General features: G+C 38.4%; 4 protein-coding genes across 6 annotated transcripts; 2 read left to right on the top strand and 2 right to left on the bottom strand.

Moving 5' to 3' along the window:
• The first annotated feature begins 135 nt into the window (after nt 1-135).
• On the top strand, nt 136-6640 carry LOC106172678 (chitinase-like protein 3). The gene is made up of 13 exons (XM_087016502.1): nt 136-516; nt 708-809; nt 1148-1323; nt 1786-1904; nt 2175-2327; nt 2895-3071; nt 3402-3664; nt 3886-4010; nt 4162-4276; nt 4743-4928; nt 5162-5281; nt 5528-5819; nt 5995-6640. Exons 1-13 carry the CDS (start codon nt 373-375, stop codon nt 6162-6164), a joined length of 2142 nt encoding a protein of 713 aa, XP_086872628.1. The 5' UTR covers nt 136-372; the 3' UTR covers nt 6165-6640.
• Nucleotides 6641-8101: 1461 nt separating this feature from the next.
• Nucleotides 8102-13984, bottom strand: LOC106160632 (chitotriosidase-1-like). The gene is made up of 12 exons (XM_013537283.2): nt 13564-13984; nt 13286-13387; nt 12826-13007; nt 12152-12270; nt 11764-11916; nt 11204-11380; nt 10583-10845; nt 10298-10422; nt 9905-10028; nt 9418-9603; nt 9071-9190; nt 8102-8705 (listed from the first exon to the last, which is right to left on the bottom strand). Exons 1-12 carry the CDS (start codon nt 13705-13707, stop codon nt 8418-8420), a joined length of 1983 nt encoding a protein of 660 aa, XP_013392737.2. The 5' UTR covers nt 13708-13984; the 3' UTR covers nt 8102-8417.
• Nucleotides 13985-16935: 2951 nt separating this feature from the next.
• Nucleotides 16936-24399, top strand: LOC106172672 (deoxyribonuclease-1). Of its 3 annotated transcripts, none has more exons than XM_087016469.1 (9): nt 16936-17168; nt 18529-18759; nt 19875-19963; nt 20187-20273; nt 20870-20982; nt 21167-21279; nt 21775-21929; nt 22654-22796; nt 23307-24399. In XM_087016469.1, the coding sequence occupies exons 2-9, from the start codon at nt 18577-18579 to the stop codon at nt 23786-23788; spliced, it is 1365 nt and encodes a 454-aa protein (XP_086872595.1). In that variant the 5' UTR covers nt 16936-17168; nt 18529-18576; the 3' UTR covers nt 23789-24399. The 3 variants fall into 3 exon arrangements, with proteins under 3 accessions (XP_086872595.1, XP_013408931.2, XP_086872594.1); XM_013553477.2 differs by having other exon boundaries at nt 16937-17158; XM_087016468.1 differs by lacking the exon at nt 16936-17168 and having other exon boundaries at nt 18425-18759.
• Nucleotides 24400-24621: 222 nt separating this feature from the next.
• Nucleotides 24622-27384, bottom strand: LOC147760779 (uncharacterized). Its single transcript, XM_087016467.1, has 3 exons — nt 26060-27384; nt 25652-25743; nt 24622-25252 (listed from the first exon to the last, which is right to left on the bottom strand). Exons 1-3 carry the CDS (start codon nt 27324-27326, stop codon nt 24647-24649), a joined length of 1965 nt encoding a protein of 654 aa, XP_086872593.1. The 5' UTR covers nt 27327-27384; the 3' UTR covers nt 24622-24646.
• Between the last annotated feature and the right edge of the window lie 272 nt (nt 27385-27656).

Below are 27656 nucleotides of genomic sequence, written 5' to 3'. Positions count from 1 at the left end.
ATCTCCATTGTGAAGATGTAAGGACGGATCACTTTTACTCGAACAAACCGCAATACTGACTTATACTTTCCTTGTATTTTTGCTAGTGGAATGTTTACATTCGTGCATCCGGGACAATGCCGTTCTGATTCAATACTCACAGGCCAAATAACTTAAAAACGTGTCTTATTGTCAAATAATTCCATTATTAAGAGTTTACCGAGCATGTCCCGCAGACAGTTTTGCGAAGCGAGAGGTGCCCCATGAATCTTCTTAAGTATCAAGGCATTCAAAGAATGAAATTTATTCAATAAGAAGGGATTGAGTTTGGCAAGCAATTCAGTTCTGTCGTAGAAGTTCTAAAGGACGCAGGACTTCTGTCTCTCTGTAAGGATGCGGCAGTTTACAGCGCTAATGCTCTGGTCTCTATGCATCGTTGTGCTCCAACTTTGTCGTCAGGTGCACAGTCATGGCAAGATGACGTCACCAGAGCAGAGAGACCCCAGAAACACTGGTGTCAACTGCGGGGGGCTGTGGGTTAGTTATTATTATTATTATTGTTATCATTATTATTATTATATTAATAATGGACAAAGTTTTACTCACTATTTAAACTGTAATCATACCTGTAAATATATTTTTATGTAAACAACAAGTTGTTTTCACATACAGAGTAATACTAATTAACGATAATGATCAATTAATGTATATTATATTATGATTCCCAGTATCAGACGCAGAATGGTGGTAGGTGTGGAGTGTGCGGTGACCCAGTGGGAGGACCTTTTAAACACGAGATTCCAGGTGCAATTGTGAAGACGTACCAACAGGTAATAAATACCGTTCAAAGTCCTACCAAAATATCTATATTTCAAGAACAGCTAGTATACCTAGATTCCATGATTCCAGGGAGAACTAAGCTCTCCTAATCTAGGTATTTTATATTGAAAGATTGTTTTTTGTAATGAAAGGCCCATAAATGCAGTGAAATAGGTCTTCAATCGAAACATTAGTGTGGAAATAAAAAGAAACCTTTTGTTATGTTGCATGGCATTTCATTGAACTGACGTTATGGATCATATGTCTAACGATCCGGTTATACATTAAAAAGACATGAGCAGAGGTGGCTATATTGATGTTAACATCACTTGCTTCTTGTATTCTTCAGGGAGAGACATTCAACGTTACACTTGTTATAACGGCAAAGCACAAAGGCTGGCACGAGTTTCGGATCTGTGATAACAAGTTCAGGGTGACCCACGAGTGCATGAATAAAAACCTTTTACAAATACCACTAAAAGATGACACGTTAGTCACTCGCATCTTTGAGCCAGATGACAGACGGTTAGCTTGCTGATGTATTATCCGCCAAAAGCGTGTATTTTTATATAGTATTCAATTTAAAGTTCGAGTACATGATCGGTATGTGCCCTTTAAACAGTGACCCACCAAGGAAAGATTTTATATGCCATACAGTGTAGTTTCGTGAACCGCGGGATTTATCGTTGATCATTTAATAGTCTAATAAAAACGAAGACAATAAAAGCAGTTCGAATGGCAGAATGTGCAAAATGCACATTATTTGATAAAAGATACCAGCGACACGTGACCCAGGCATTTACAACTAAGCATACATAACATAAATTATAAACATAAAACATATATGCACTTATTCGTTAAGTAGGGTCGGCTATTATTACACAATGAATAAAGGCAGACAAAAAATTATAAAATGCTACTTCAATACGATGCATACTGTCTTACACGCATATTCTTGAAGTTAGGTGGGATGTTATTTAATTTCAGTTTCGTCAGCTCAACTATGTACCCGTTCGAGGACAGTAGGGCCACTTTAGTGATACCGGTCAAGTTACCGCCAGATCTGACCTGTGGCCATTGTGTGTTCCAGTGGAAGTGGCACTGCGGTGAGTTGGCGTCTTCTAAGAAAGTTTATCGACCGGTTGTTTTTTTGAAAAAAATTGATAATGTCCTACATGTATTAATCACCAAACGAGGCATAATTTGTATTCAAACGTAAATATGTATTTTATTGCAAGTAATAATGGAACGTTTGTTTTTTAATTATATTAAGTACATACAATATGTGCTGAAACGATTCATTATGTACACATGCATATTGTCAAATATAAGTTAATGACGTTGAAATTCAGTACGCACGACATATTTTACCACAGGTAATAACTTCTGGAGAGACATAGACAATGTACCCCAGGAGGAGTTTTTCGGTTGCGCCGATATCAGAATAGAGGGCCCTGCGACCACCTTACGGCCTTCGTCGACCCCACCTCCACCTTTACCAACTCTTCAACCAGGGGAACCAAAACCAGGTACTTTGTGGTTGTACCCGGAATATAATAAGATGTACCCGGTATGATAATTGTTAATTAATAGAGATGTAAAAGTGCTGGATTTTTGTCGGAATCGGTCAAATGAATTTAGAAAATCTTTAGGCCTAAAACGCGGTTCAAGGCATTGGACGTCTCATGGCAATTTGTGATGAATTAATTTCATTAAATTTAGAAATATACGATATCCTAAACAAGTATGCATCAAGGAAAAGAAATGTATTACAAAACACTACCTTGTATCACAGAATTAGTTGAGTTAATGAATATTCGCATTATGATAAACGGGAAATTCCACTACATTATATCCCTTCAGCTATTTTTTTTCTCGAAATTTTGGCACGTCTATTTGACCCTATTCGCTTCAAGATACATGTATTTGCCGTGACGTACAACTGCTTTTTGTTTTGCTCTCTCTCGTAAACTTTGAAAATATAAAAAAGGAGATTTACTAATATGAAAGCATGTCACAATGGCATTGCCATAAGCTAATGTTCAAGGGTTAATGCAGTTGTCCTAGGCATATATCCTCGTTATCAATCACCGCAGGTACCATGAAGGTTGGCTGTTGGTTCACCAATTGGGCACAGTATAGAGCAGGGGGCGGACGATTTGGACCACAGGACATAAATCCTTATGTGTGTACGCATATATTTTATGCTTTCGCCAAGGTGCAATGGGACGGCAGAGCTTTCACATTAAGGCAGACAGAACCGAACGACCCAGGTAAGTAAAACTGCAAAAGCAAGGACATGGGGTGGGGTGGGGGTGGGGGGTGGGGGGGGGGGGGGAGGAGGAGAGGCAAATGTGTTTAATTTGGTCTAAGTTATGCTGACCAAGAATGTTTTTTTTTTTTACTTTTTTGCCTTTTCCTGTGTCGACAGCCCAATAGAGTTGTCTAATGGTCTTCTCATGGGAGATTATTTTCATATACAGTAAATGTGCATGTTTCACCAAGAAGACGATGCATATTGTCATTCAATTAAATCCTGTATTTACTGGTACATCGTCCAATCTGTGAAATTATTGTAGAATATACTGCATGTATATTTGTAGACAACATGGAGCAGGTCGTGAAACTAAAACTCCGTAACAAAGACCTGAAGGTTCTTCTGGCAGTCGGTGGTTGGAGCCATTCGTTAAAGGTCTTTAACGAAATGTCAAAAACATTTGAAACCAGAAGAAACTTCTTGACCAACGCGATCGCATTTCTACGCCAGTATGGCTTCGATGGATTGGATTACGACTGGGAGTACCCCGGAGACGTCGATCGCGGAAGTCCTCCGGAGACAAAGCAATATTTTGCTGATTTGGTCAAGGTAAAATGAAAAGTCCTAGATCTTCCCTCTTCAAAAGAGATAAATAAATAAATAAAATAAATAAATACATGAATAAATAAATAAATAAAATAAAATAAAATAAAATAAAATAAAATAAAACTATAACACCTTATCTTGGTTATATTAACCTCATGTTAGTCAGAGCTTTGTCGAGGTCATATCTAAAGCTCGCTCTAGAGACATTTTTCTTTGAAATCCAGGAAACAAGATTGCGTTTCCAAGAGGAGGCCGCTAATACGGGCAAGGAAAGGTTACTTGTCACAGCTTCTGTTGGAGTGACTGACGAAGTTATTGCAGAGGGCTACGACATTCCAGTGATGAGCAGGTATACAACCGTTATACGTTGTAAATATTAGATTTTGTTTGTGCCTAAATGAAACAAATCGGCAATATATCCGTGCAGTAGAATACAATAGAATAATTCTTATTCAGTGACCGGTAAAGTACACGCTAAAGCTGCCAGTCAATATTTTCAGATACCTTGATTGGACAAACCTGATGACCTTTGACCTGCATGGGGCGTGGGATGGTATCCTGGGACACCACTCAGCTTTGTTCTCCAAGTCAGGCCGCCTGGCTACTCTTAACATTGTGAGTGTACGAGGGAGGGGGGAGAGGGTGCTGCATATTTTCTCGTTATCAGTACAAGAATTGTTTTGGCTGCTAATGGGTTAAGGTTTATGAAGTTTTAAGGTATTTAGCGTTCTGTATTGGTTACACCATACCCGACACCTGGCAGTGGGGAGGGGGGGGGATGGGCGTGTACTCTCATTGGCTCAAATCAATTTTACCATAAAAAAACCAGATAGCCCCCCTGTGCCTCCTTTCACCAAACTTTTTGGATTTGCTAGTATCTATACATTGTGGAAAACAGGTCAGAGAAGTCATGTGTAGAAGGAGCGAATACCACCAATGTCGAACTATTGATTGAATTGATGATATGATTCACTATTTGCAAAAATTCAGATGAAAAGCCATATTTTCTGAGGAACTTGATTTCAAAGCGTAGTTCAAGGTCGACAGATCAAACACAACTTGAATCGGTTCTCTTTGCCAGGACTCTATCGTCAAGAACTGGATAGGGAGAGGCTACGAGCCTAGCCGACTGCTCCTTGGCGTCGCCACATACGGCCGAACCTTCACCATGTCTCAACCTAACTCACACCACCCTGGGGACTTGGCCATTGCCCCCGGGGCCGCGGGGCCGTACACCAACATCCGTGGGATACTCGGATACAATGAGGTAAGAGCATTGTTAGGAAAGGAAACTGCACGTTGACATTTCGCCCTTCAAGCAGTAGGTGTCAAATTATCGTATCGTTTTCATTTTTTAAAAGTCACAAAAATTGCTGTAACATTCCCACAGATACGTTTACAACATTCCAATATTAACACCAACAAACGTCAAATCAGGCGTTAACTACTATAGTACTGAAACTACGAAATACCGTACGCTTAATCCGTTGGTCGTTCCAGATTTGTGTGGTGGGCGGCTGGGACGAGTCATTTGACTATGAAACCATGGTTCCCCACGCCTACAACCCTGACACGAGGCAGTGGGTTGGCTACGATAACCAAGAAAGCATCGCACTTAAGGTATGGGGTCAATATCAAACAACGAGCAGTACATTTGAGTTATATTATACGATAATGCACCCTTGATTTCATTAGTTAAACGAAATTGCATACAAGAGTACCGGTAATCTGACTAATCAAAATGCTGTTTTATTTTCAGTGTATGAACAATCATATGATTTGATTTATCCGGGTGTCACTGAGTGTTGTTGTTGTTGTTGTTATTATTATTATTATTATTATTATTATTATTATTATTATTCTAAGGCTCAATACGCTTGTAACATGGGTCTCGGGGGGATGCACATATGGGCCCTGGACATGGACGACTTCAACGGCGCCTCTTGCAGGGGTGGAAAGTACCCTCTTCTGACCACCGCCTTCAACGCCTTGAAATGCAAGCGACCCGAGCCTACCACTACCACAACTCCAAGACCAGCTACTACGACTACGATTACAACTACGACCACAACTCCTGTACCTACCACTACGACTACGACTACGACCACTACGACTATGACTACGACCACGACAAAGGCAACCACGAAAAAACCTACAGGTACATAGCTGTGTATTATTTAGGTGCTGAGATATTATACGTGTAGCAATAGGAAAGGACTCAGTAGTCTGCTATTTTGTTCAGATATAAATTAATTGAACTTATAAAGTGACAAGCAATCCATATTATCCGTTTTTAGAAAATGCACTTAAAGATGTCGTCTTTTTTTTTTCAGGGAAAATCTGTAAAACCCAGTGGGGCTACTATTCTCACCCGACCGACCCCAACAAGTTCTATCAGTGTAACTGGGGGAATGCCATATTAAAGCGGTGTGGCCCAGGGACCGTGTGGTGTGGCCGATACTGTGGATGGTCGTGGAGTTGCCCAGGGGTGGTGGGCCGTTGAACAATCCAGGCCATCCCGTGTAAAATCTGTAAAGTATATACGACACAATGCCCGGAGGAAAACGTCAAGTCCACAATTTTTTAAAGAACGACGTTATACTCAACATCATTTGCTAAATATGGGGAATATAAAAATAAATAAATAATGTTTTAACTGGTTTTATCATGCTCTTTAATCCATGCATCTGGTTCTGTATAAATACCGTAAGAGTATCGGTCCCGCTTTTTAGAAAGTAAATTGATTGTTTGGACTCAGTTGAGACTGCTTAAGGGGAATGGAAAACTAATCAAAGTTTTATACCCTTCTACGATTACTTAATCCATGAGAAATTAGTATTTCAACAGGCTTTAAACTTGTCACTTTGAGTAAAACCAACTACTTTGAAATTTTTCATTCAGGCTTACTGTTTTAAAAAATGAAACATTTTAAGGCAATCAACAATTGAGATTATTTTTGAGCAATAAAACTACCATGGATGATTTACTATCATATCTTCTTTATATCTTTTATATAGGATTGTCCTTTATACCCAAAGATTATTCGTGAAATTGTGAAACAATGAAATGGTATTGTAAATGTACAGAATGTTGCATCGTGTACTTTTTAAAGGTGGTGCTCAGTGCGAAATATTGGAGATGGGATCGTATTATTGCTCATCTTCACCATACCTGTAACACGGCTTTGACCTTTGCTTAGAGGTAAAACTCCTCGTAACCTGTTTGAAGAAGGTCACTGACCGCCCTGGATATTAGTTTACATGACTTTTCTTGGCATAAGACACATACAAAACCAATGACCCATTCCAATTCATCACTTGACTTAGAAAGTACTGGTCCCGAATTTCAACGCCTCTTCAATATACAGAACTTGTCGCCACATACCAAATATATTGTCACCATCAGATTCATATTCACTGCATCAGTGCGCTTGTTTATTAGAAGCATGTCGACATAACTTAATCTCTTTACAATTCACTGGCCCTTACTTTCAAAAGATATCTAATTTGCCAACTGAAAAATGAAGCCACCGTTTCAGCTGGGTTCGATTCAGTGTATAGACACAAAGTCTTTCCATTGCTAAGCCAAACATAGAGAGAGATGGCTGAAGGGCATAAAATTCAATTAGCACATTCTTTGCTACGCGAGAAGGGATATAACTACAATACATGTACATTTAAATCGTTGTCAGGCCTGTAGGCAGGGAAAGGGGTTCGGAGAGGGGGCGTCGAAAGAACCTTTTGTCCGAAAAAAGTGCGTTATTCATCAAAGGTTTTTCATAATGCGTCAGATAAATCCAATGCTTGGGGTCTTATAAATCCATGTTTCAGAGAAAGAACTTCGCCCATTTGAAATTGTTACCTGCAAGCCTGCCTTTTCAGAAAAAAGCGCCCTATTTTGATAGTTACACGCTAGCGGAGACGGAGGTCCTTTGGTTCATCGTCTTCGTGATTCTACAACAATAGCTTCAGAATAAAGACTATTCGGGCATGGGTTGCATTGCTGTGTTTATGATGACCGACGTTCTGTGCCCATCAGTGTTGCACCATAAGATTTTAACTACTTGTTAAAGTTTTGAAAAAAATGCCAAATCTTTGCAATAGGTGACTTCCAGTGGAAAACTGTTATAATGTGTTGAGCCCCTAAGGACCCGATTCCCTTTCGAAACCTTCGTTAATTAACATTTTTTCCAACCAAAGTCGTGTATATATTGGACTAAATGGCTTTAGATTAAAATCTATTTAAACGTCGACTCCATATGCCAATCTGCTTTACTTGCAAGTGACGCGATGTAATTGACATGTACATATGTACCTTAGATTACAAATTATGACTGTCTTGGACAGTGGCCTGCTACGATATCCAGCCACTCTGAAATAGGCTAAATACACAATTTTAACAATGACAATTTAATGCAAATAATAGCAGTTTATTTTCCGCTTAAAATACCTGCATAGGCCCAAGTTACATGTATAAATGTAAAAGAGTGAATATGAAACGTTCACATTTACATGATAGAAGGTGATTGTTGAAGAAAAACTCTTTTAAGACGCATATGGCAATAGTCGATGACTTAAACCTGAACAGTTATTCTACCTGTACTACAGTTGTAGTAACTTCAATAATTTTGGGTCTTGTCAGTACGTATTCAGATACATGTATATCCGATAATAATATTATTTATAACACATGGAAAAAAGTGTTAGAAAGATGTATTGTATTAAGATCCGGATATTGAAAATCAAATAATCAAAATTTATTTCCCTCTTGATCGTGTCAAGTACAGACATTGGCGAGGCTTTAGACATCTTTTCCCAGCCTCGCACCACACAGCTATTGGTCCGCACCGGAAGTTCATGCTATTGGCTGAAGGCGGTCTCGTGCCGGGTCCCGGATTTCCGGCAGTGGAACATTTCTTTAGACCCTCCTTGGCAGCAGTGAGGAGAGGATATCTCCCCTCGTTGCAAGACCTCCCTGTGAAGTCGTCCATGTCCATCGCCCACACGTGGAGCCCTCCAAGACCCATCTTGCAAACGTAGTCGGCCTATAGGAGAAACGACGTGAATGTCTTTCTTTTTCTACACAAATACCTGATTTTGTTTATCTATATGATATATGTGTCAGATACTTTGGGCCCAGGGGGATAACGCTCTTCATATCGTGAATTCATTTCTAAGTTAAATTTGTATGGATAATCTTGAGAGTTACTACCACGTCAGGTGTGACATATTTATAAGCTTAAATTACTCCTATTTCTGGATTTTAAGATCAGTATCATGACTCATATTTGGATTATGGAAGAACCTATAGATAAAATTAGAACAACTGAAAACTCTAGTTATGAGCTATAATAAGCTAGGGTTTTACAAACAGCGGCGATTTGATTTCAGATCGGTGGATTTGCGGTACCTTCAAGTCCATGCTCTTGGGGTCGTCATATCCCACCCACTGTTTCGTGTCTGGTTTATATGCATATGGTACCCTCATCTGCGGGTCAAAGACTTCGTCCCAGCCACTCTGCTCGCAAATCTGACAACAAAATTTTACGTGCATATTTGTGTATTAATTTTAATCTGTTATGAAGGGTCTGAAGCGCATATATAGCGGTTTGTTTTGTTTCGTGTTGCATGTTCTGACGAGTCAAAATGTATTTGCTCTACTACTGATGATTCAGCAAAAGGTTTGATAAATGGATACATCGGTATATTTGTATCTTAGTCAAAAACGTATGGTGAGCACAATTGTGCAGCACGCACCTCATTGTAACCAAGAAATCCTGCATGTTTGGTATAGGGTCCAGCGATTCCCGCACCAGTTGCTCTATCTCCCGGCGAGTAGGCATTACTGTCAGTCATGGTGAAGGTGCGCGCGTAAGAAACGGCCCCAAGAACAAGCCTGCTGGGATCGTAGCCTTTCTTTATCCAATTCCGGACGATATAGTCCTGGAAAAAAGGGAAAAAATGAATCGCTTACTCTCAGCAAACGCAGAACGTTATTATAGAACGTTTCCATAACGTTTATCTGCCGAAAAATCGTTTTTGTAACGATATGGTAAAGTTAAAAAACGCTCCGTTTTTGTTGGGCTGTCAGTTCGCCACTGCAGTATCGGATGTATTTCATAGTATGGCAGAATGTCTCGCAGAAAATGTACAGAGTTTGTATCCTTAACTTGAAATCTATTATGTTTTAATATTAAGAACACACAGCTATGCTAATGGAGATAGACAAAAATGAAGGACGCACAATGTTGAGAGTATCCTGGCTCCCTGAATTATCTGATCTGGCAAACAAGGCAGCGTGGTGACCTAGATAGCCATCCCACGCCCCGTGAAGGTCATAGGTCATCAGGTTCGTCCAATCAAGGTATCTGAAATATTGATTGACATCTTCAATTTGCATTCTGCGGGTCACTGGATAAAATCAGTTCTGTCAATATCCCATTACATGGTCAATTTGTCGATTTATATCATGGAGTCTAACATTAACAGTTGCATAAAGGAAGATTTATTTTATATCATTTTTCTTTTAAATGTCGCTAAACATAACAACTTCATATATATTTGATCTACTAAAACTTTTTCAATTCATGAGACATCTTTGGAAATAAAAAGACGGTTTCACAGGCATATAACTTACTTGTTCATCACTGCTATATTGTAACCGTCGTTAATTTTCTCATCTGTTACTCCTACCGATGCTGTAACTAGTAATCGTCTCTTGCCTTTAACTTCGGCCTCTTGTTGGAAACGAAGCCTTGTTTCCTAAATATGAAATATGTTTCTTAGATATTCTATAAATAAGGTTGTCCAAAGCACAATAATCGAACTGTACGAGTACAGATTTTAGACGAGTTCTTATTTTAAAAAGTATCAATGATACATATGTGTATTTCTACATCGCATTATTCTATAAACACAATACCTTGACCAGATCTGAGAAAGACTGCTTTGTTTCTGGGGGACTTCCACGGTCAACATCCCCCGGGTACTCCCAGTCATAATCCAGTCCATCGAACCCGTACATTCTTAAAAAGCGAATTGCGTTGCTTATGAAATCTCTCCTGGATTCGGTGGTTTTTGACAGCTCATTGAAGATCTCCAAGGGATGGCTCCAGCCGCCCACCGCCAGCAGAACCTTCAGAGCTGGGTTGCGGGTTTTCAGCTTCACAACTTGCTCCATGTGGTCTTTCGGGGAGATGAAATTTGCGTCATATATATATGTGTTGATAGCGAGTGCAAAAAAAGCAGTGAATTCTTGGGCCTAGTAATAGTTTCGTGATTTAAGCTCAGCGACATAACGGATAATACACTGTATCAACGACTTAAATCATATTGGACTTCAACATTATGTTGCCTGGGTTTTGCTCTCTCAACTTAAGCATATTCTGACCACACAGGATACTATATAGCAAACATAGCAAACTATATAATAAAATGTACGGTTCAAACAAGCATCAGAATTGTTGTTCACACGTGTATTAAAATTTAGAATAAATAACCAATCTTAATGAGCACATTTTCATAACATTAATCAACCACAGACCTTGGTCATTCGATTCCACAGTTTTCAGCTCGTAACTAGTTCCGTCAAAATTTATCTTGGCGAATGCATAGTATATATGGGTGCAGAGGTTGGGGTCAATATCGGCTGGAAGGAACTGCCCCCTTTCTGGTCTGTGCTGTGCCCAGCTGGTGAACCAACACCCCATCTTCATTTGATCTGGGAAAAAGTTAACATTTATTAATTTCTTAATATTATGCATGATAAAACATATGTTGTGTGTTTCTTCTGTCTATCTTCATCCTCATGACTTCGTGCACGGTGTCTATATACAGAAAGATAGACGGCGTGGTAACGCGTGTTGCTGTATGAAGTACACTATAGCAGTAGTTAAATACTGCTGCTTTTGTATTTTAAAGGTGTGCATTTTGTCATCCACAGATGATGTATCATGAGGCATGGAGGTGCAAATAGTTTATGAATCAGACAGTTTTAATTGTTAAAACGCTCACTTTCATTTTATAAAATGCAAACACGAAGTTAAAAAAAATCATGTTTTGAAATCATGACTTGGAAAACTTAAGTCGAAGTAGTAAACTTACGTCCCTGGTCTGCAGGTTGTTGCAGAGTTGGCAGAGGAGGAAGCAGGGTTGTCGTGGTCGGTGGAGCTGCAGTGCCCTCTATTGCAATGTCGGCGCAACCAAAAAACTCCTCCTGTGGTCCCGTCCCTTTGCCTCCCGGGCCCCAGTTGTTACCTGTTGAAAGAAAGATCCTGAATTCGAAATATGCACATTATTGAGCCCGTGCATACATGTTTTTTACGTGTATACAGTGTTATAGCTCCATCGTTTATATACAAGCTTTCACTTTAATACATGCGCTTTTCAAATTATTTCAACTAAAAAAGCTGCAAATTCCATATCGGAAAAATTCAAATTCTGTGATTGATACACACAAATTTATCAAGATTAATAAAAGATGCCATCTCACCACAGTGCCACTTCCACTGGAACACACAATGGTCACAGGTCAGATCTGGCGGTAACTTGACCGGTACCACTAAAGTGGACCCACTGCCCACGAACGGGTACATAGTCGAGCTGACGAAACTGAAAATAAATAATGAATCCCACCTAACTTACGAGTAAGCATATATCTGTTTATTGGTCACTATCATACTGAATGTAAATGATAAGATCAGAGTCATTATGCGATATATTGATGATAGCATTTCAATTTTTTTTTGTCTGCCGATATTCTTAGTGGTTATTTTTTTAAGTATTGTGACAAGAAAAAGGATAATTAAATTCAATAAATTCTGGGAACTAAACTGTACAATAGGCCTATATATATACACGCAGAAGTGCATATGTGGGAGGCCTATAAGCAGCTGAATCGAAAAAGAAGTTTTTGCCCCATTTGACATTTACAACTGTAAGTATAACGTTTCATGCAAATTAACTGCTTCAAAAAGCACCAAATGTGAAACGGACAAGAACAGATATATGAGAAGAGTACATTAAATCGTTTACAATTTCATAAGGATGGCGTTTTTCCCCTTTATCAAATGACCTTGATCTCGCCACTGAATCTTAGATGTATAGCTTTGGAGATTCGATAAAAAAAATTATAGCGTTTTTGAAATATGTTTTTCACATAGTTACCGTCCATCATCTGGTTCAAATATGCGAGTGACGGTCGTTCCATCCTTCAGTGGTATAACTAGGAGGTTCTTATCCATACACTCGTGCGTCACCCTGGTCTTGTCGTCGTTTTTGCAGATGCGAAACTCGTGCCAGCCCATGTGTTTGGCCGTTATGACTAGTTTGACGTTGATTGTCTCGCCCTGGAAAAAAATCCAGTAAATCATCACTACTATCAATTAAATCATCGTTGATGTGATTTCTCTTTAGTCTTAGTCGTGATGATCAGGTTCAAAACAATAAAGGGGAAAAAGCAAACTTTTCATATACTTTCAAAAGGCTAACTTTTATCGCCTTTAATACGTCTTGAGCTATGTACCAATTTTTTTTACTTGACAGAGGTTTTAAGAGAACAAACCACCTACAATGGCCATACTGTACAAAAGAGAGACGTTCGCTGGAATTTTTGACTAATTCCTACCTGTTTGTACGTTTTCACATTCTGTCCTGGAATTTCGTGTTTGAAAGGCCCTCCCACTGGGTCACCGCACACTCCACACCTACCACCATTCTGCGTCTGATACTGGGAAATTAAATGAATATGATTTTACGAAACTACTGGTTTTTCAAGACCAACATCACTGAAAGTTTTAAGTACAGCATGCCAGAAACGATAAATATATAACCGACAGAACATTAATTTGACAATATACTGAAAATTTAATAAATTTGCATTGAAAATATTGCTCCATAACTTACATATAGCCCCCCGCAGTTGACACCAGTGTTCCTGGGATCTCTCTGCTCTGGTGACGTCATCTTGCCGTGACTGTTAACACGATGAAAAAACTGCAGTATTGCAATACACAGCCACCATAGCGACGAACCTGTGCACAGTTGCATTTTAATTTCAAAGACACCGATATGATCAAATAACTTTTTGAAACGAAGTTCTTGAAGTTTAGATTGATAGTTTTTCTCCTACACTGATAAAGCTACATGAACATATCAGCCTTACACAGAAAGCTTATGCCTAGTGTGGGGCACGGACGTCTCCTTTATACCGTGAAATACTAGACACTCCACAAAAGTTAGGGCTACATCATCTGACAGTATCCAATTAGAGAGGCATTGTCCAGGATACACGAAATGCAAACATGTCCACTTGCAAGACTGCAGGGAAAGTTGATTTCAATCAAACACTTTCTTTGAGTAGAATTGATCCGGCGCGACCCCTGCATGATGAACGTCAATGGTCAAGGGAGAAGATGAGGATCTTCTTTTATTTGACTGATCAGGTGTAATGGATGGATCTTGGACATTATGTCCAAGGATGGATAAAGGCGATATACAGGGTGTTAAGGTTATTGTCAGCCTTCGCCCAAAACTCCTAATCGACTGCCTTATATATACTGTATTATTTTGGGTAATAAATAAATCTTAAGTGTACAGTAACTAAATTAAATTAACATTTACACATGTGTTATCTTACGTGACGTCATAATTGCGATTTTGGGGTAAAAACTGAAAAATCGGTTTTTCAAATTTCTTTTTTATCTGAGTACCCACGATCACCGTTTCAGCGCCGATTTAATGGCATCATTAGGTACTCCAAAACCATGCCAGCGGTTTTTCTTAAAAGTCTTAGTCCAGATTTTATCGTTGATAAAGCAAATTGCTTTGTTTAATCAAAATAGGTAATTAGGGGCCCCTAACTCCATAACCAAAACATTTTAACCAAATTGGTGGCACGAGATTGTAGCCTACACACTCCTGGTCAACTTTGCCAATTTTCGTGTTAAAATCTTCTTCAGAGATGAAGTTACGCCCCACACGCTTGCTATCTCACCTCAAAATAGAAATGTGTTAAATTGACCATAACGTTTTGAGTTGCCTATGCTTGTACATTGCAACAAAAAAATATTTTTTCGAGGTTTTTTTCGTTGTTTTAAATCAGCACAAAATAGATGCATTTTTGAATAATTAGATGCAGGAAGAGACTCATATTCAGGATCTAGATGATAATAAAGGGTTACAATATCCTTAAGAAAAGGTGAAACATTCAAATGGGTTAAATTGCAGAAAGCGTGTGACCTGTTAAAATGTTCCAGGCTTGGATACTCCTGCGGATTAACTCATGTTTTACGAATTTATCCGAGGTAAATGGCATTTTCCCGCAATGCAGGAACTCTCAAATCTTTTTTATTTCATCTTGCACTCTCCTGAAAAGCCCACCAATTTACCCATCTACAGAGCCGTTAATTAGCAGTAGATACATGCAGTCAGTTAAGTTAATTTCCACAAACCTGAATAATGACTAAAATAATAGGGTTTAAACAGTCTTTAGGTTTATACACCGCTTTAACCGTACAAATTGTATGATATGTAAATATACAAACTAGTATTTGTTATATAAATATATATATGAACTAATATGTATCCACACATAACCGTATGCATATAGAAACGTCCGTAATGCGCTAACTAGCAAAATAAATGAATAATTGATGAAGGAAAAAACGATAAAAATAACAATGAAAACGCCTAGAACTATAACTGATATTCTGACACTATCTGATAACGCGACTAAAAATTGTGGCTTTATTTGCTTATGCTTGAAGACACCCAATGTTTTCCCTGCATCAGAAAAAAAGAGGAAAATGTGATAGAGGTACCAAACGCTAGGCGTACAAGCTGGCACGTGCACTTGATGAAATTGAAGCGGGAAAATTTTCTGACATAGGCTTCATCTCCTGCACTATAGGGGTCGCCACCGAGAGATCACGACACATCTGCTCTAACACACATTTTTGACTTGACTGAGTAGAAGAAACCTTTCTCATAAGGTTTATTTAGAGCTTGCAACAGGTGGAAGTGGTCCCTAAACTGTACTGCTGTTTCACTAAAAAAGAGAAGCCACACTTATCCAGTAAGTTGATATAATAGACACAATAGTAATCGAGGATGTTCTATTCAATGAATATTTATACTGTATGTGTAACTGGGGTGCTCGCCGGCATATCTAGAATGCTAGCATAAAGTCCAATAAAGACAAAATATAGGAGAAAACTATTTCTACGCAAGTTGAAAGAGTATTCAAATTGTTTTCTTTTAATGCAACTTTAAGTCTCGTTATGATCATTATTTTTAGTTGGGCCCGTCGTTAAATGTACGAAATGCCGATAATGTTTCATACATTAACATGGAGCGAAACAGGGTCAAAAGGAATATTTATTCTACCCAAGGAGTCGATTTTAAGGAAATCTATAGCTTCACAACCTGTTTACGCTTTCAAACCATTATGTTAATCTACTTCGACCCAAGAGTACTCAGTAAAAGTCCCATTAAATGAGATACTGCGTCTGCTTTTACAGTATATCAGAGAATACACGTCAAATTTTTCAGATCAATATGGACTTTATTCAACTTGACTAAGGATTTATCTTGAATTATTATTATTTTTTTATTTGTTTATTTTTATTATTTTATTTATTTATTTTATTTTTTTTTTGGGGGGGGGGGGGTTTAAAAGTTTATCTATATTTTTGGGTTACAGCTCTTTTGTAAAACCGGCGAGCCAGGAACCGTGGTCCGCTAGGAACCATAGAACGTTACCCGTCATTTTGTACAGATGACATTCGCCCCACCTAGTGACCCAAATTCGCCACCGAACTAAAATCTCGAGCTCCCATTCCAAGGACTATCATCCCTGTCACATTGGCCCTGTGGTTATCACCAATTCGTAATACATACAACTCTAAGATCCAACATATTGTTTTTGGATCCTAGTACAACAAGCGTACGAGTTTCGTGCAGTCACTCCCTTTTACCAACAGAGTACAAGAAAAATAAAAATAAAATAAATAAGGCTCACATTTTCATAACAGTGGATCAACAACTGAAAGCGACACAAAAGACTACGCTAAATTTTGCGCAGCGTGCGTTTACATTCAGTCAAGCATGTAGACCAACAAAATGCGTGTCAACAATACGAACGCAAGGGCTCGCTCGGTGGACATAACTATAATAGGCATATATTGGTCAGCGAGACCGTAGTGCGCCGCAAATCACAATAATAGCTATGAATTACTTAATTTATACGCTACTCTGCGGCCACTTATAGCGGGTGGCCTTCCCTTGCGCCTTGAGTCACGCTGCTTTAAAATGTAAATACCACACTGCTCGACTCACAAGTATGTTGATTGGTTTGATATAAGGTTATACTGGACGGGTGGCTGATTTTGCCCCGTACTGAATGGTATAATTGTATAGCTGAGGACACATTTGGGAGAGGCAGTGCTAAAGCAGAGAATCGTACGGCAGGTACTACATCTGTACTACACTTGATAAATAGGTACGTACAAGTAAGCTTTGACCGAAGATCGACATTTACACCTTTGTATTTTAGTCTCAGGTTAATACAGTTGCACGTATCCTTTTCATAGCATTCACGTATACATACACTCTTGTTGTCCTTGAACCTACACAAAGGTAACATTTCTTTATATGTTGTAAATGTAACACTACTATAGCTACTAAAAGTGGTACAGGGTATATGTAGTTCATCATATCGTCCCCCCTCCTACTTCCAATGTCCTCAATGTACTTGTAATACACTATCAGACCCTTGCTGTTAAGCATTGAGAATCAGAGTATCTATACATCATTGCAGATCATCACAATTAACACAATTAAGTCCCCTTGCTATGGGACTACGTTTATGTATATAATAAATCAACCGTTTTGTATTTGGGCCGGGGTCCTTTTAGACCTTTCTGCACTCACGAATGGTATGTACACGTGCAGTCAGTCCACACATCAAGTCAGCTGTAGAGATTATAGTTTACTAAAATGTGTACATGGCAACTGCCATTTACAGGTAATCCATGCATACACTTTACATACAGATGCACATCTATAACACTAGTGCTGGGAGTACAATTCAATCTTAAAGTTCTTTGAACAAGAGAAACGCATTGCTGCCCTATTAAACAGTTGGTTAACATGGCATTATTCACAATTTGAGTTTCTTTATTCATTTTTGTCAACACCTTTTTTTCGTTATTTATGTTTAACTAAGCGGTGAAAAAATGCGCTCTAGTTTGAGGGTCAAGAGCACGTGTTCTCAGTTAGCGCTTTGGAAGGGAGCTGAAACATCTTTGCAAGACATCGCAATTTTTATACACTATGGTAATGCAATATATTTTATAATTGCTAGAAAAAAAGATGCGTTCAGAAAACTAGTCCACATGTTTAAATACGCCGTCTATCTCATTCTTTTAAATATGGCTACTGTCGAAGTTTAATGTCAAAAACTGTCAAAGGCACAACTTTGAAGGGGTCAAAAACCTTTCCCCAAACAGTCTCAGACTCCAGTTTAACAGGGACTTTAATGTTATCCGAGTTAGATATAAAATCTTATGTCGGTCTTCAAGTCTAATTTTCATCTTAGTATGTCACTTATCTCTGCCCTCTGGCTAAAGAGGTTATCGATGAACAGATGATAATTCACTTGATGTCTACTGCACAGGCTATCGACGGGTTAAATATCATTCTCCAAGAAGAAGCCTCAACTTCGACTTAATAATTGTACATAAAACCAATGAAATTAAAGAAGGCAAAACGAGGCGCTTGTTAGAAGTGTTAGCGCGAATAGGAACAAAGGAGATAAGTACCTGACCGCTAAATAAGTGTACATGACTCACACATATCTGAATATTTTAGGAACTGGACCTGGTCTGTAAAATATCACGAGGAACAAAATACTGAAAGATGAAGCAGGGCGTTGTGAGTGGCATCATTTTTGCTGCCCTGGCTATAGCACTGGGGTCCACCACCGACGTCTTTCCGGCTCCAGAACTAGCAGCCCCTCCACTGAAGATAGGTGCCTTCAACGTCCGTGTGTTTGGTCCAACCAAGGCTAGCATTCCGGCTGTAATGAACACTATTGCTAAGGTGAGTAAAATGACGAGCGTGTGGGCGCATGAATGCATGCGTCCCTGTGTTCTTTCTTTCTGACATACTAGTACATGTACATGTATATACTAAATACACGGTTTTCAAAATGACAGAAAATGAGTTTAACAAGCACGTTCCGACACAGCTGAGTAAAAATATTAAAATGACGGTAGGTTCCGTTTTAAATCCATGTGATTCTGTTGCTGTGCAAAGTTTAAGTAGTGACATGTACCTTCGTGATTTGTGCAGTACGGGTCATTTTCCTTAAAACTAAAAAAGTTGGCATGTTAATTATTGATTCGTTTATTGTGTAAGCATAGGACAAAAGATACCGTTCGTAGGAGGTGGAAATCGAACCTGTCGCTTTCAGTACATTTGAAGCTTTTGAAGGGGTATTTAGGAAATGATGAAAAGGCACAATTCATTACACATGATTCAGGTCAGGAAATGACGCCTCTTGGTAATTAGACAAGTGATGAATTCATAACCGAATGGGTAACGGCCGTACAAGGCGAACGAAGAAATTTCCGCTCTTCTTCCTTACTGTCATCATGAGGTCATTCATATAAACTTGCAGTTAATTCTTTGTCCTAGTTATTTGTTGTTTTTTTTAACTATTCTATTATAAAATGTGTATTTAGATATATTTTCATTGCTTTCAAAATGGTTGCGTGGTACTACTTTTCCACATTAATGAAAAATAAAACTTTGTCTTTGAAAATGAAGGCGCAGTAGCAGAATCCGACTGATTAAAAGCACAATGCAAGTGTTTCTGGAAGGTTTCTAAAGTTTAGACAACAATATATGAAATCTTTCAATTATCCCTCTTTTATAGTCAGTTAGCAATGTATTCATTACGTGCTTTGGGTCATTTCACAGATAAATGGACCTTTGTATGGTTTTGACCTGCTCTATATATCATTTTCGCTGTTAATAGTAAAGTACCCTTCGATATGGAAAGAAATCGATAGCTAAAAAGTGATATACATGTACAACACAGTTGTGTGAATGCGGTATAACATGAAGTGTTCGTCACTGATGCGACCAAAATTTTCACTTTTTTTGTGGAATAACTTTATACTGTATATAAAATATTCCATTTACTCAATTAGGTAGTTGCCCGTTACGACATCATTTTGATCCAAGAAGTCCGTGACTCCAGTGAAACTGTCGTGGACAAACTGCTGCTAGAAGTAAATAGGTATGCTCTCTCTTCTTTTCGCTCCCTCTCTCCCACTGTCTTACAGTATGTCATTCAGATGAATGTATCAATTAATTGCTGTCCAACACGACTTCGAAATTAATAACTGTAATCAAATAACTTAAACTTTTAATGCACACCCCCCCCCCCAAAAAAAAAAAATAATAATAATAAATAAAAATGGAACTTTGATCGAAAAGATTATTTCGTGTTATGTTTTCAGTCTGGTTGGCTCCAATGCATACCAGAAACAAGTGAGTGACCGGCTAGGAAGAACTGCAAGCAAGGAACAGTATGCCTTCTTGTACAGGTATTTCGGTATTGTTTATGCAGATTAGTGAATGTATATTTATTAACATAGTATTGCTTTGAATTTTAGTGTACGAATTATTATCGCAAAAAGAGGGCATACATGTATGCTGAGAAAATCAGTTTTAGTTCTAATTTTTTTTATATTTTATATACATATAGCATAGCTTCTTGTCTGATCTGGTCAGGATAATTAGAAGATTTTACTGCAGTTAATTTTTTGGGGCGTACTAGCCCACTTTTGGTCTTATTTTTATTAATTTAAATCTTTGTGGGCAAACATATTTTACCATCAGTATTATAATATTATTGACCTTTGCAAACCTCAGGAAAAAAACAAAAAACAATCACATCTGGCCTAGCACTGGCTTTATGAAATAAATTAAACTTAACAATTGTTTTAACTTTCACCACAATTTTCAAAGGTCATGTCAATTCACGATACCTCCCACAATAATCTAATTACAGCAGGTAAGTTTTGAACCTTAACACTAGCCTTTTGTTTTTCGTGGTCCTATTTCATTTGATTAGATTAGTACTGTTCTATCGCCAGCCATGATTATTTAGTAAAATTAACCACTTTTTCCCCGTCTTAAGGCCCGCCAAAGTCAAAGTAACAGGCACATACCAATACGATGACGGCGTCGACAGCGGCACAGACCCGTTTCAGAGAGAACCCTATGTGGTGCGCTTCCACGCCAAAGACACCGGTAAACTTTCTCAACCGTCTTGCCGTCTGTTTTATTGAGATTGTGAGATATTTTAAGGATGGTTATTCTTCTGAAAGTAAGTGGAATTTTCACTAGTATTGAGGGATACAAACAGTGTGTAAATCAAATTGCATTATAAAAATGAATAACAAATAAACAATAAAATGTGGTCTATTTCTTTTAGAAGTGACTGATTTTGCTATCATCGCTATCCACACGGACCCGCAGGAGGCAGTGAGCGAAATTGGAAATTTGACCCGGGTATACGACGCTGTGAAACAACACTGGGCCCTTGAGGTACACAGATTTTCCTAAATACGGATTTAATTTTCAAATTATTTCATTCCGAGCCATTCACTGGACTCTCGACTTTCAGCAAACCTTTGTTAAACCTCACTGACAAGTTTTATGTACATGTTATCCCAAATTTCATTCTGAAGTGTTTTATTTTTGTTCATCCTGAAAAAGACGTTTCCAGTTTTGACATGGCTTGACGTATATTTGTTTCCTCCGCCAAGGAAGGATGTTTAGTTTCTATATATATCGTCATTAGTTTATTAGTGGACAAAACATTTTATCAAATTCTCCAAACATTTTGACGATATTTGTGGGCTTAACATATATTCAAAGGGGAACGATATGATCACGGTTGTGACTGAATCCGGATCACCCAATAATTCTCGAAATAAGTTCTATTGTCCATTCTGTTGGAGGTATGTAGCAAGTGTAGAATCATCTGAATAATTCATGTTTACAAAGACATAATATGTGTAAAACTAATTTTTCTCACAGGATATTTTGATCGCTGGGGACTTCAACGCAGATTGCAATTACGTCAATGGCGATGAGTGGGATCACATCAGTCTCTGGACCGACCCCCGGTTTAAGTGGCTTATCTCTAACTGTTTTGACACCACTGTTACTGCTACAGACTGCGCTTATGACAGGTACGTGTGGACCGTACCGCACACTCTTTGACACATTCTAGTCTGGGAGCCAAGGCTAAATACATTCAGAAATTTTATATCATAATTTTTCTACCTTATTTGGAGTTTGGTTTCAAGTTTTTTTTTGTGACTCTACCAACTGCTTAAATAAATAGTTAAAGTCACCATATCACATACATGTATATAAATATATGTCTAACGACGTGTGTAATTTCATACATGCGCATTATACCTTTCTTTAGGAAAATATTGGTAATTTCCCTAAAATTTTAAAATGCTTCCGTAACCACTCGGTTATATACTATTTAAATCTGTTAACATAATTACGATTATAATCTCACTTTTGAGTCCTAATCAGATTCTTACGTACACACGCATGTGCATACGTACACACGCACACATCTGTACAAAACCACTTAAATTTTTTTTAACATGACAACATCATTGAATGATGTTTATAACCACCGCTTTACTACTAAGTATCATTCGAAATACATTTCGATTCCTTTTCTAACGTGTACTCAGCGTAGATCATACCGTTGGAACTTCAAGACTGAATTTATAACATAACGATTAAAGTGGCTTCGAGTACACAGGTATCCAGATCTTTCACACTGATATTTTATTCACAAACCTGCTTCTTGTTAACTTAATCCTCTTTCCAGGGTCATGCCATTAAAGTAGAAATAAAATGGATTTTCTTTGTTCTCGTGTCTTATTCTAGGTTCGTCGGAGCTGGGATAAAATTGCTGTCCGCCGTGGTCCACAACAGTGCAGGAATATACGAGTTTGACAAAGGCATGAGCAAGGCCGATGCCCTCGCCGTCAGTGACCATTATCCCATTGAAATCCAGCTGGCTGGAAAAGGTGAACTTCCCTATCTGTTACCTTACGAAGTAATCTGTATGGTGATATGGTCTAAAGAGTTCACGAATTTCTTAAGTATAAAACTATATGTGTGTGTGTGTGTGTGTGTGTGTGTGTGTGTCTATTTGATCAAGGACGTTTAATTTATGTTTTTGATCTGAAGTATTACGAATAATGATGTAGTTAGCGTATTTCCAAATCAAATCATAATGCCAAAGTGCGATCCGCTATGCGCAGTCAGCAGAGACTGGGCGTGTAGATCAGTCTTGTTCATTTATATGCTTATCTATTTATTTGTGCTCTGTGATAGTTAGCTGTGCTGCTATGGTTGTACTTTTGTGTAAAGGTGTGTGTTAATAAAGAATCTGAAACTGACTCTGACCGCTAATTGTAGCATTAATTCCGTCTATAAAGGTTTATGGTAAAAAAAACATTAGATATGATTTTCTTGGAAAGGTTTAGGGCTAAAATATCATACTAATACAGTATTGATTTTTTCGTCTTTTCTAGCAAATATCACTGCCCAAAACGTACTGAAGCCTAAGCATAGCTTCAGCGTCGAATGTTCTAGAAGCGTCTCAAACATTAACGACATTCGAAAAATATACAGGGCAAAAACTCCAGATAAAGTGGCCAACTTCGACGTGGAGGTTCTCTACCAGAAATCTGGTGCCATGCTGTACGTTGTTGCTATCAAAACAGGGGTCACAATACCCTCCCAGCACATTGAGGAGTTTAGCAACAAGTTCCCGGATGTTCTTTGTCCGGAACTTATTTCTGCTGCGCATGCGTTTGAAGACTCTGATGCTTTGAATGAACCCACGCCCATATACGGCATCCAGATGTCGCCACACTCGACCTACGACTTAGCCATCAGCTGCCGGTTGCAAGATCCTCTCACTTGTTCTTTGAGCATACAGAAAAGTCTGACTGTCTCTCCGCCAGCTGCTACGAGTAGCGCAGGACACCTTCACGGTCCGCTGATTGGCTGAGATTTTGAAATCATGAGGAAATAATACCGACAACCCAAACACGGAAGAACAGTGTTATGAAACTATCTATATGTTAAAACTACAATTAACCAAACATTCCTGTTCAAAATGATCTTTTTTACGACATTACATCTTTGCTACACGGTGTGGACACACGTGCACAACATTACTTAACTATTTACCATTGGCATTCAACAGGTATTATACTTTCGTTTCCTCTTATTTCTTTCCTATATATGTAGGAGTATTGGAAAGGCTTGTGTCAAGTTTTTCACATGGGGAAAGAACAATTATCTAAATACAACGATGGAAGTTTACAAAATAATCTAAACCAATATCTTTTTAAAAGGTCTAGGTAAAGTTGCCTTAACGTCGGAAGGATCTGGTATGACGTGGTATGTGGTATGCTGGATTCCATGTTATGGCTGGGCTATTTTTTTAGATCACTGGAACTCATTCACGGTAGATATTTATTAATGAGATTAAATCCAATTTGTGACGTCAGTATACACCTCTGATCTTTTAAATTACTTGGTTCTTACACGAACGTTATTTAAACATTTTTATTGTCAGTAGAACTGTATATGATTAAACGTAACTTCCTAAAAGCGTTTGCACTTTTGTCTGCAATTTAATTGTATCAGAATGCTTCGGTTTATGTTGACTTGGTAAACTGTAATGTTAGACAACATGGTAAAGTCAATTCTTCAAAGTTAATGAAATGTTTTATATTGATGATGGAAGATTTACCTTTTGGCAACATGCGCTAATATAAATACTTATGTTATCATAAGGACAGTTTGCACGTGCATCTCATTGTTTTGGTGAGTTTTGACTTGCAGCGCGAAGCATGCATACCTAAAACAGTTCTTTTATCTCCCCTATACATGAAATTATCGTTAAAAGCAGATGTGCTTGAAAGCCAGGAGTAGCTGCGGAAGATTTAGCAGTCATTGAGGGTTTCGGTTTCGGATCCGCTGCATTTGAATTATCGGGGCAGCTAGTTTGCTGCTTACGTATCACTCGTATATCGTATTCCAACCCATCATATTTAAGTACGATGTTTCTGTCACGAACCTCTCGCTCAATCTTGTCTTGCAAGTCTGTAAATATCTTCAAAGCATCGCTGTATCTGCCGACAGTTTTTCTTAATAGAAATTTTTCTGTGATCCGAATTTTACGTGTACCTTTCTTAAAGGGAGATGCCTCTGGCGACGTCACACAACGGTGTGACGTAAACACCCAGACCCAAACGACCGATTCCACTGTAGATAAAGCGGAACGGAACTTGCCCTTCCGGAACAAACTTTGGACTTGAGAACTAAGTGATGTGTACTCTGCACAGGTCTGGTTAATACTTGTGCTGTTATCACACACGAGGTCGAAATCAACATAGAAATCTAAGTTGTATAACTCAGACAGGAGCCAACATCCGGTTTGTGCATCGTCATTTGTGCATGGAATCTGAAATTTAAACACGCTCTTGAATTCTTTCTTAGATAATGTTTATTTATCTATATATATATTTTGGAAATGTGTGCATTTCATGGCATTTCACAATGATAATGTATTTCTGAGATAAGGTAACATGAATATGGTTAAGCCTCTTTTAATTATCTGCTCATTGCCGTCAAATTTAATACAAATGCCTTTACGTAAGCACCCCTGTATAAGAAAGTCCCATTGGGTATTTTCGTTTTAGATTAAGCAGCTTTATTTCCCGATATGCGTGAAACGGCCATTTTATTTAGTGTGATTCGTGAAGCATCTCATTCCCATTAAATGTAAATGTAGCATTTTATGCTTCGTGAAACGAAGCCATTATGTCGAATAATGTAAAATAAAAGAAAAGCAGACACTTACAGTACTCAAAAATGGACGACACTGTTGGCTTCCGTGCGATATATTGATTAATGCGCTTAATCCTAATGGATTGAACACACGTTCCTTGTGATCTGAAAAATTAACGTCAGTGAATTTATAAGAATTAGGAATAAAGCAAAAAGCATAACATGCTTTACAAAATAAAGCAACTTTCTATCCCGGTGACTACCGTGCATTTCAGTAAAAACTCGTCTATTCTGTAGTTATGTTTAAAAAAGAAAAAAAATGCCTTTTTGTCCCCTACGCTCAAGCAAAACCAGAGATACTATTATTTGTTGTATTTATAGCACACCAAATATTTTATATTCTCACATAGAAGTAGAATATATATATATATATATATATATATATATATATATATATATATATATTCACACACTCTCTTACCATTTGACGAGCAGTCTTCAACTGTGATAGGCGTCTCAGTCCGGACCATGGTGCACAGCCAGCAGAACACATTTTTAACTAGATACTCTCCACCGTGTGTGATCACACGTGTAACTGATACGGAATTTGACTTGCACAAATCAGTCAACGGAGAGTCCTTTGGACAAGCCCATTCATCCACGAATCCTCTATGTGAAACAAAGCCACGATTTTTGTCCACACACAGTCTTCCTGGACTATCATATTGTGGCTCAAAGTGGATAGCGCAAAAAGGTGTTTGAGCCAGCTCCAATATGTCGTCCAAGCTTGATAAATTCTTTAAGTATTCCATGTCAATATCCTCACTACAAATTAAAAAAGGCGACCACAGCGCGGGATTTGTAATGCCATGACACGTGGCACAATATCGGTTCTTAAATGTAAGTTTTGTGCGTTTGTCAGAAACTGGCTGAAAATTATTGATGGAAAAATCAACAGGATTTTCACATTTTTCTCGAACCTGTGAATCATATCCCTCATCTGGACAGGATCGTATCATCCAGTAGTAGTTGGGTTTCATTTTACTTACTAACTTTGTAACCTGTGGTTTGCATTCGATGCTGTTCAATGAAATATCAATTTTACTACTAGCTGCCGAGGGGTTTTGGGTTGAGTTTGAGCTTGGGCACTGTAAAAATGGTGAACAGCAATCTCTGAAAAGACCACAATAATCGTCGCAGTAACAGTTTATCCAAACCATTTGAAACAGTTGCACTATTGAATCAAACGACACGCAAACTTGCCTGTTAGTAGGAAATTTGAGATAATTTGATTGGTTATCATTTAGTTGAGGAAACACGGAGAGGGGGTTTTCTGTAGTCTGGAACTGTCCGTTAGTGTCAATAGAGATTGTTTGGTTAGCAGAGGGAACGATACCGGGCGTTGTGGCTTCCGTTCCGCTCACTGCATCCGTAGTCGGTGACGTGGTGGATGTAAGGAAACCAGCGAGGGATGCGTCGGGTAGATTGCGTCGTCTTCTCCATGGCGCAACCAAGATATTGCTTTCTTTTTTCTCTCTTGCAGCTGCCAAGTTTTCCACGAAATTTTGTCTCATTTCACCATTACTTTTCTCCCTTTTTCTCTCGAACTGAAATTTTGTAGCGTCATCTGGGTGTTTTGGACCAGAAGCTAGTTTAGGGGTAAGCCCTAAGCTTATTCTTCTTTTTCCGATAGCAGCTGTTAAGATTAAAAGAATTAAAAGATGAACTTTTCCTTTTCTAAATCCCATATTAACAGAGATAAAATCAACAAGGAACACGGGGCTTGGAGCGCATTAGAAAGCGAATGTCAAGGAAATGACACTCTCAGTCGAGTCCGTTGTTTTTGTACCCTTCCGTTATGAAAATATCCTACTAATGAACGGTAGACCCTAATTTAGCCAATATATCTTGATAAAATAAACACAATTGACGCGCCCATTAAGTCTCATTATCTAAAATTATCCAATGTGAATCAGTTACGAGGGGCGATTCGCCTCTTTTCCTGATTACAAAACATCATCTATCTTCCCTGGTTCCAGCAGCAAAGATACATAGGAATATGATAAATGTGCCGTTAC

Source organism: Lingula anatina, chromosome 7, assembly GCF_051362555.1.
Source record: "Lingula anatina isolate TDL-2025a chromosome 7, LinAna3.0, whole genome shotgun sequence".
Taxonomy (NCBI): domain Eukaryota; kingdom Metazoa; phylum Brachiopoda; class Lingulata; order Lingulida; family Lingulidae; genus Lingula; species Lingula anatina.
This window is presented reverse-complemented; position numbering and strand designations above follow the sequence as displayed.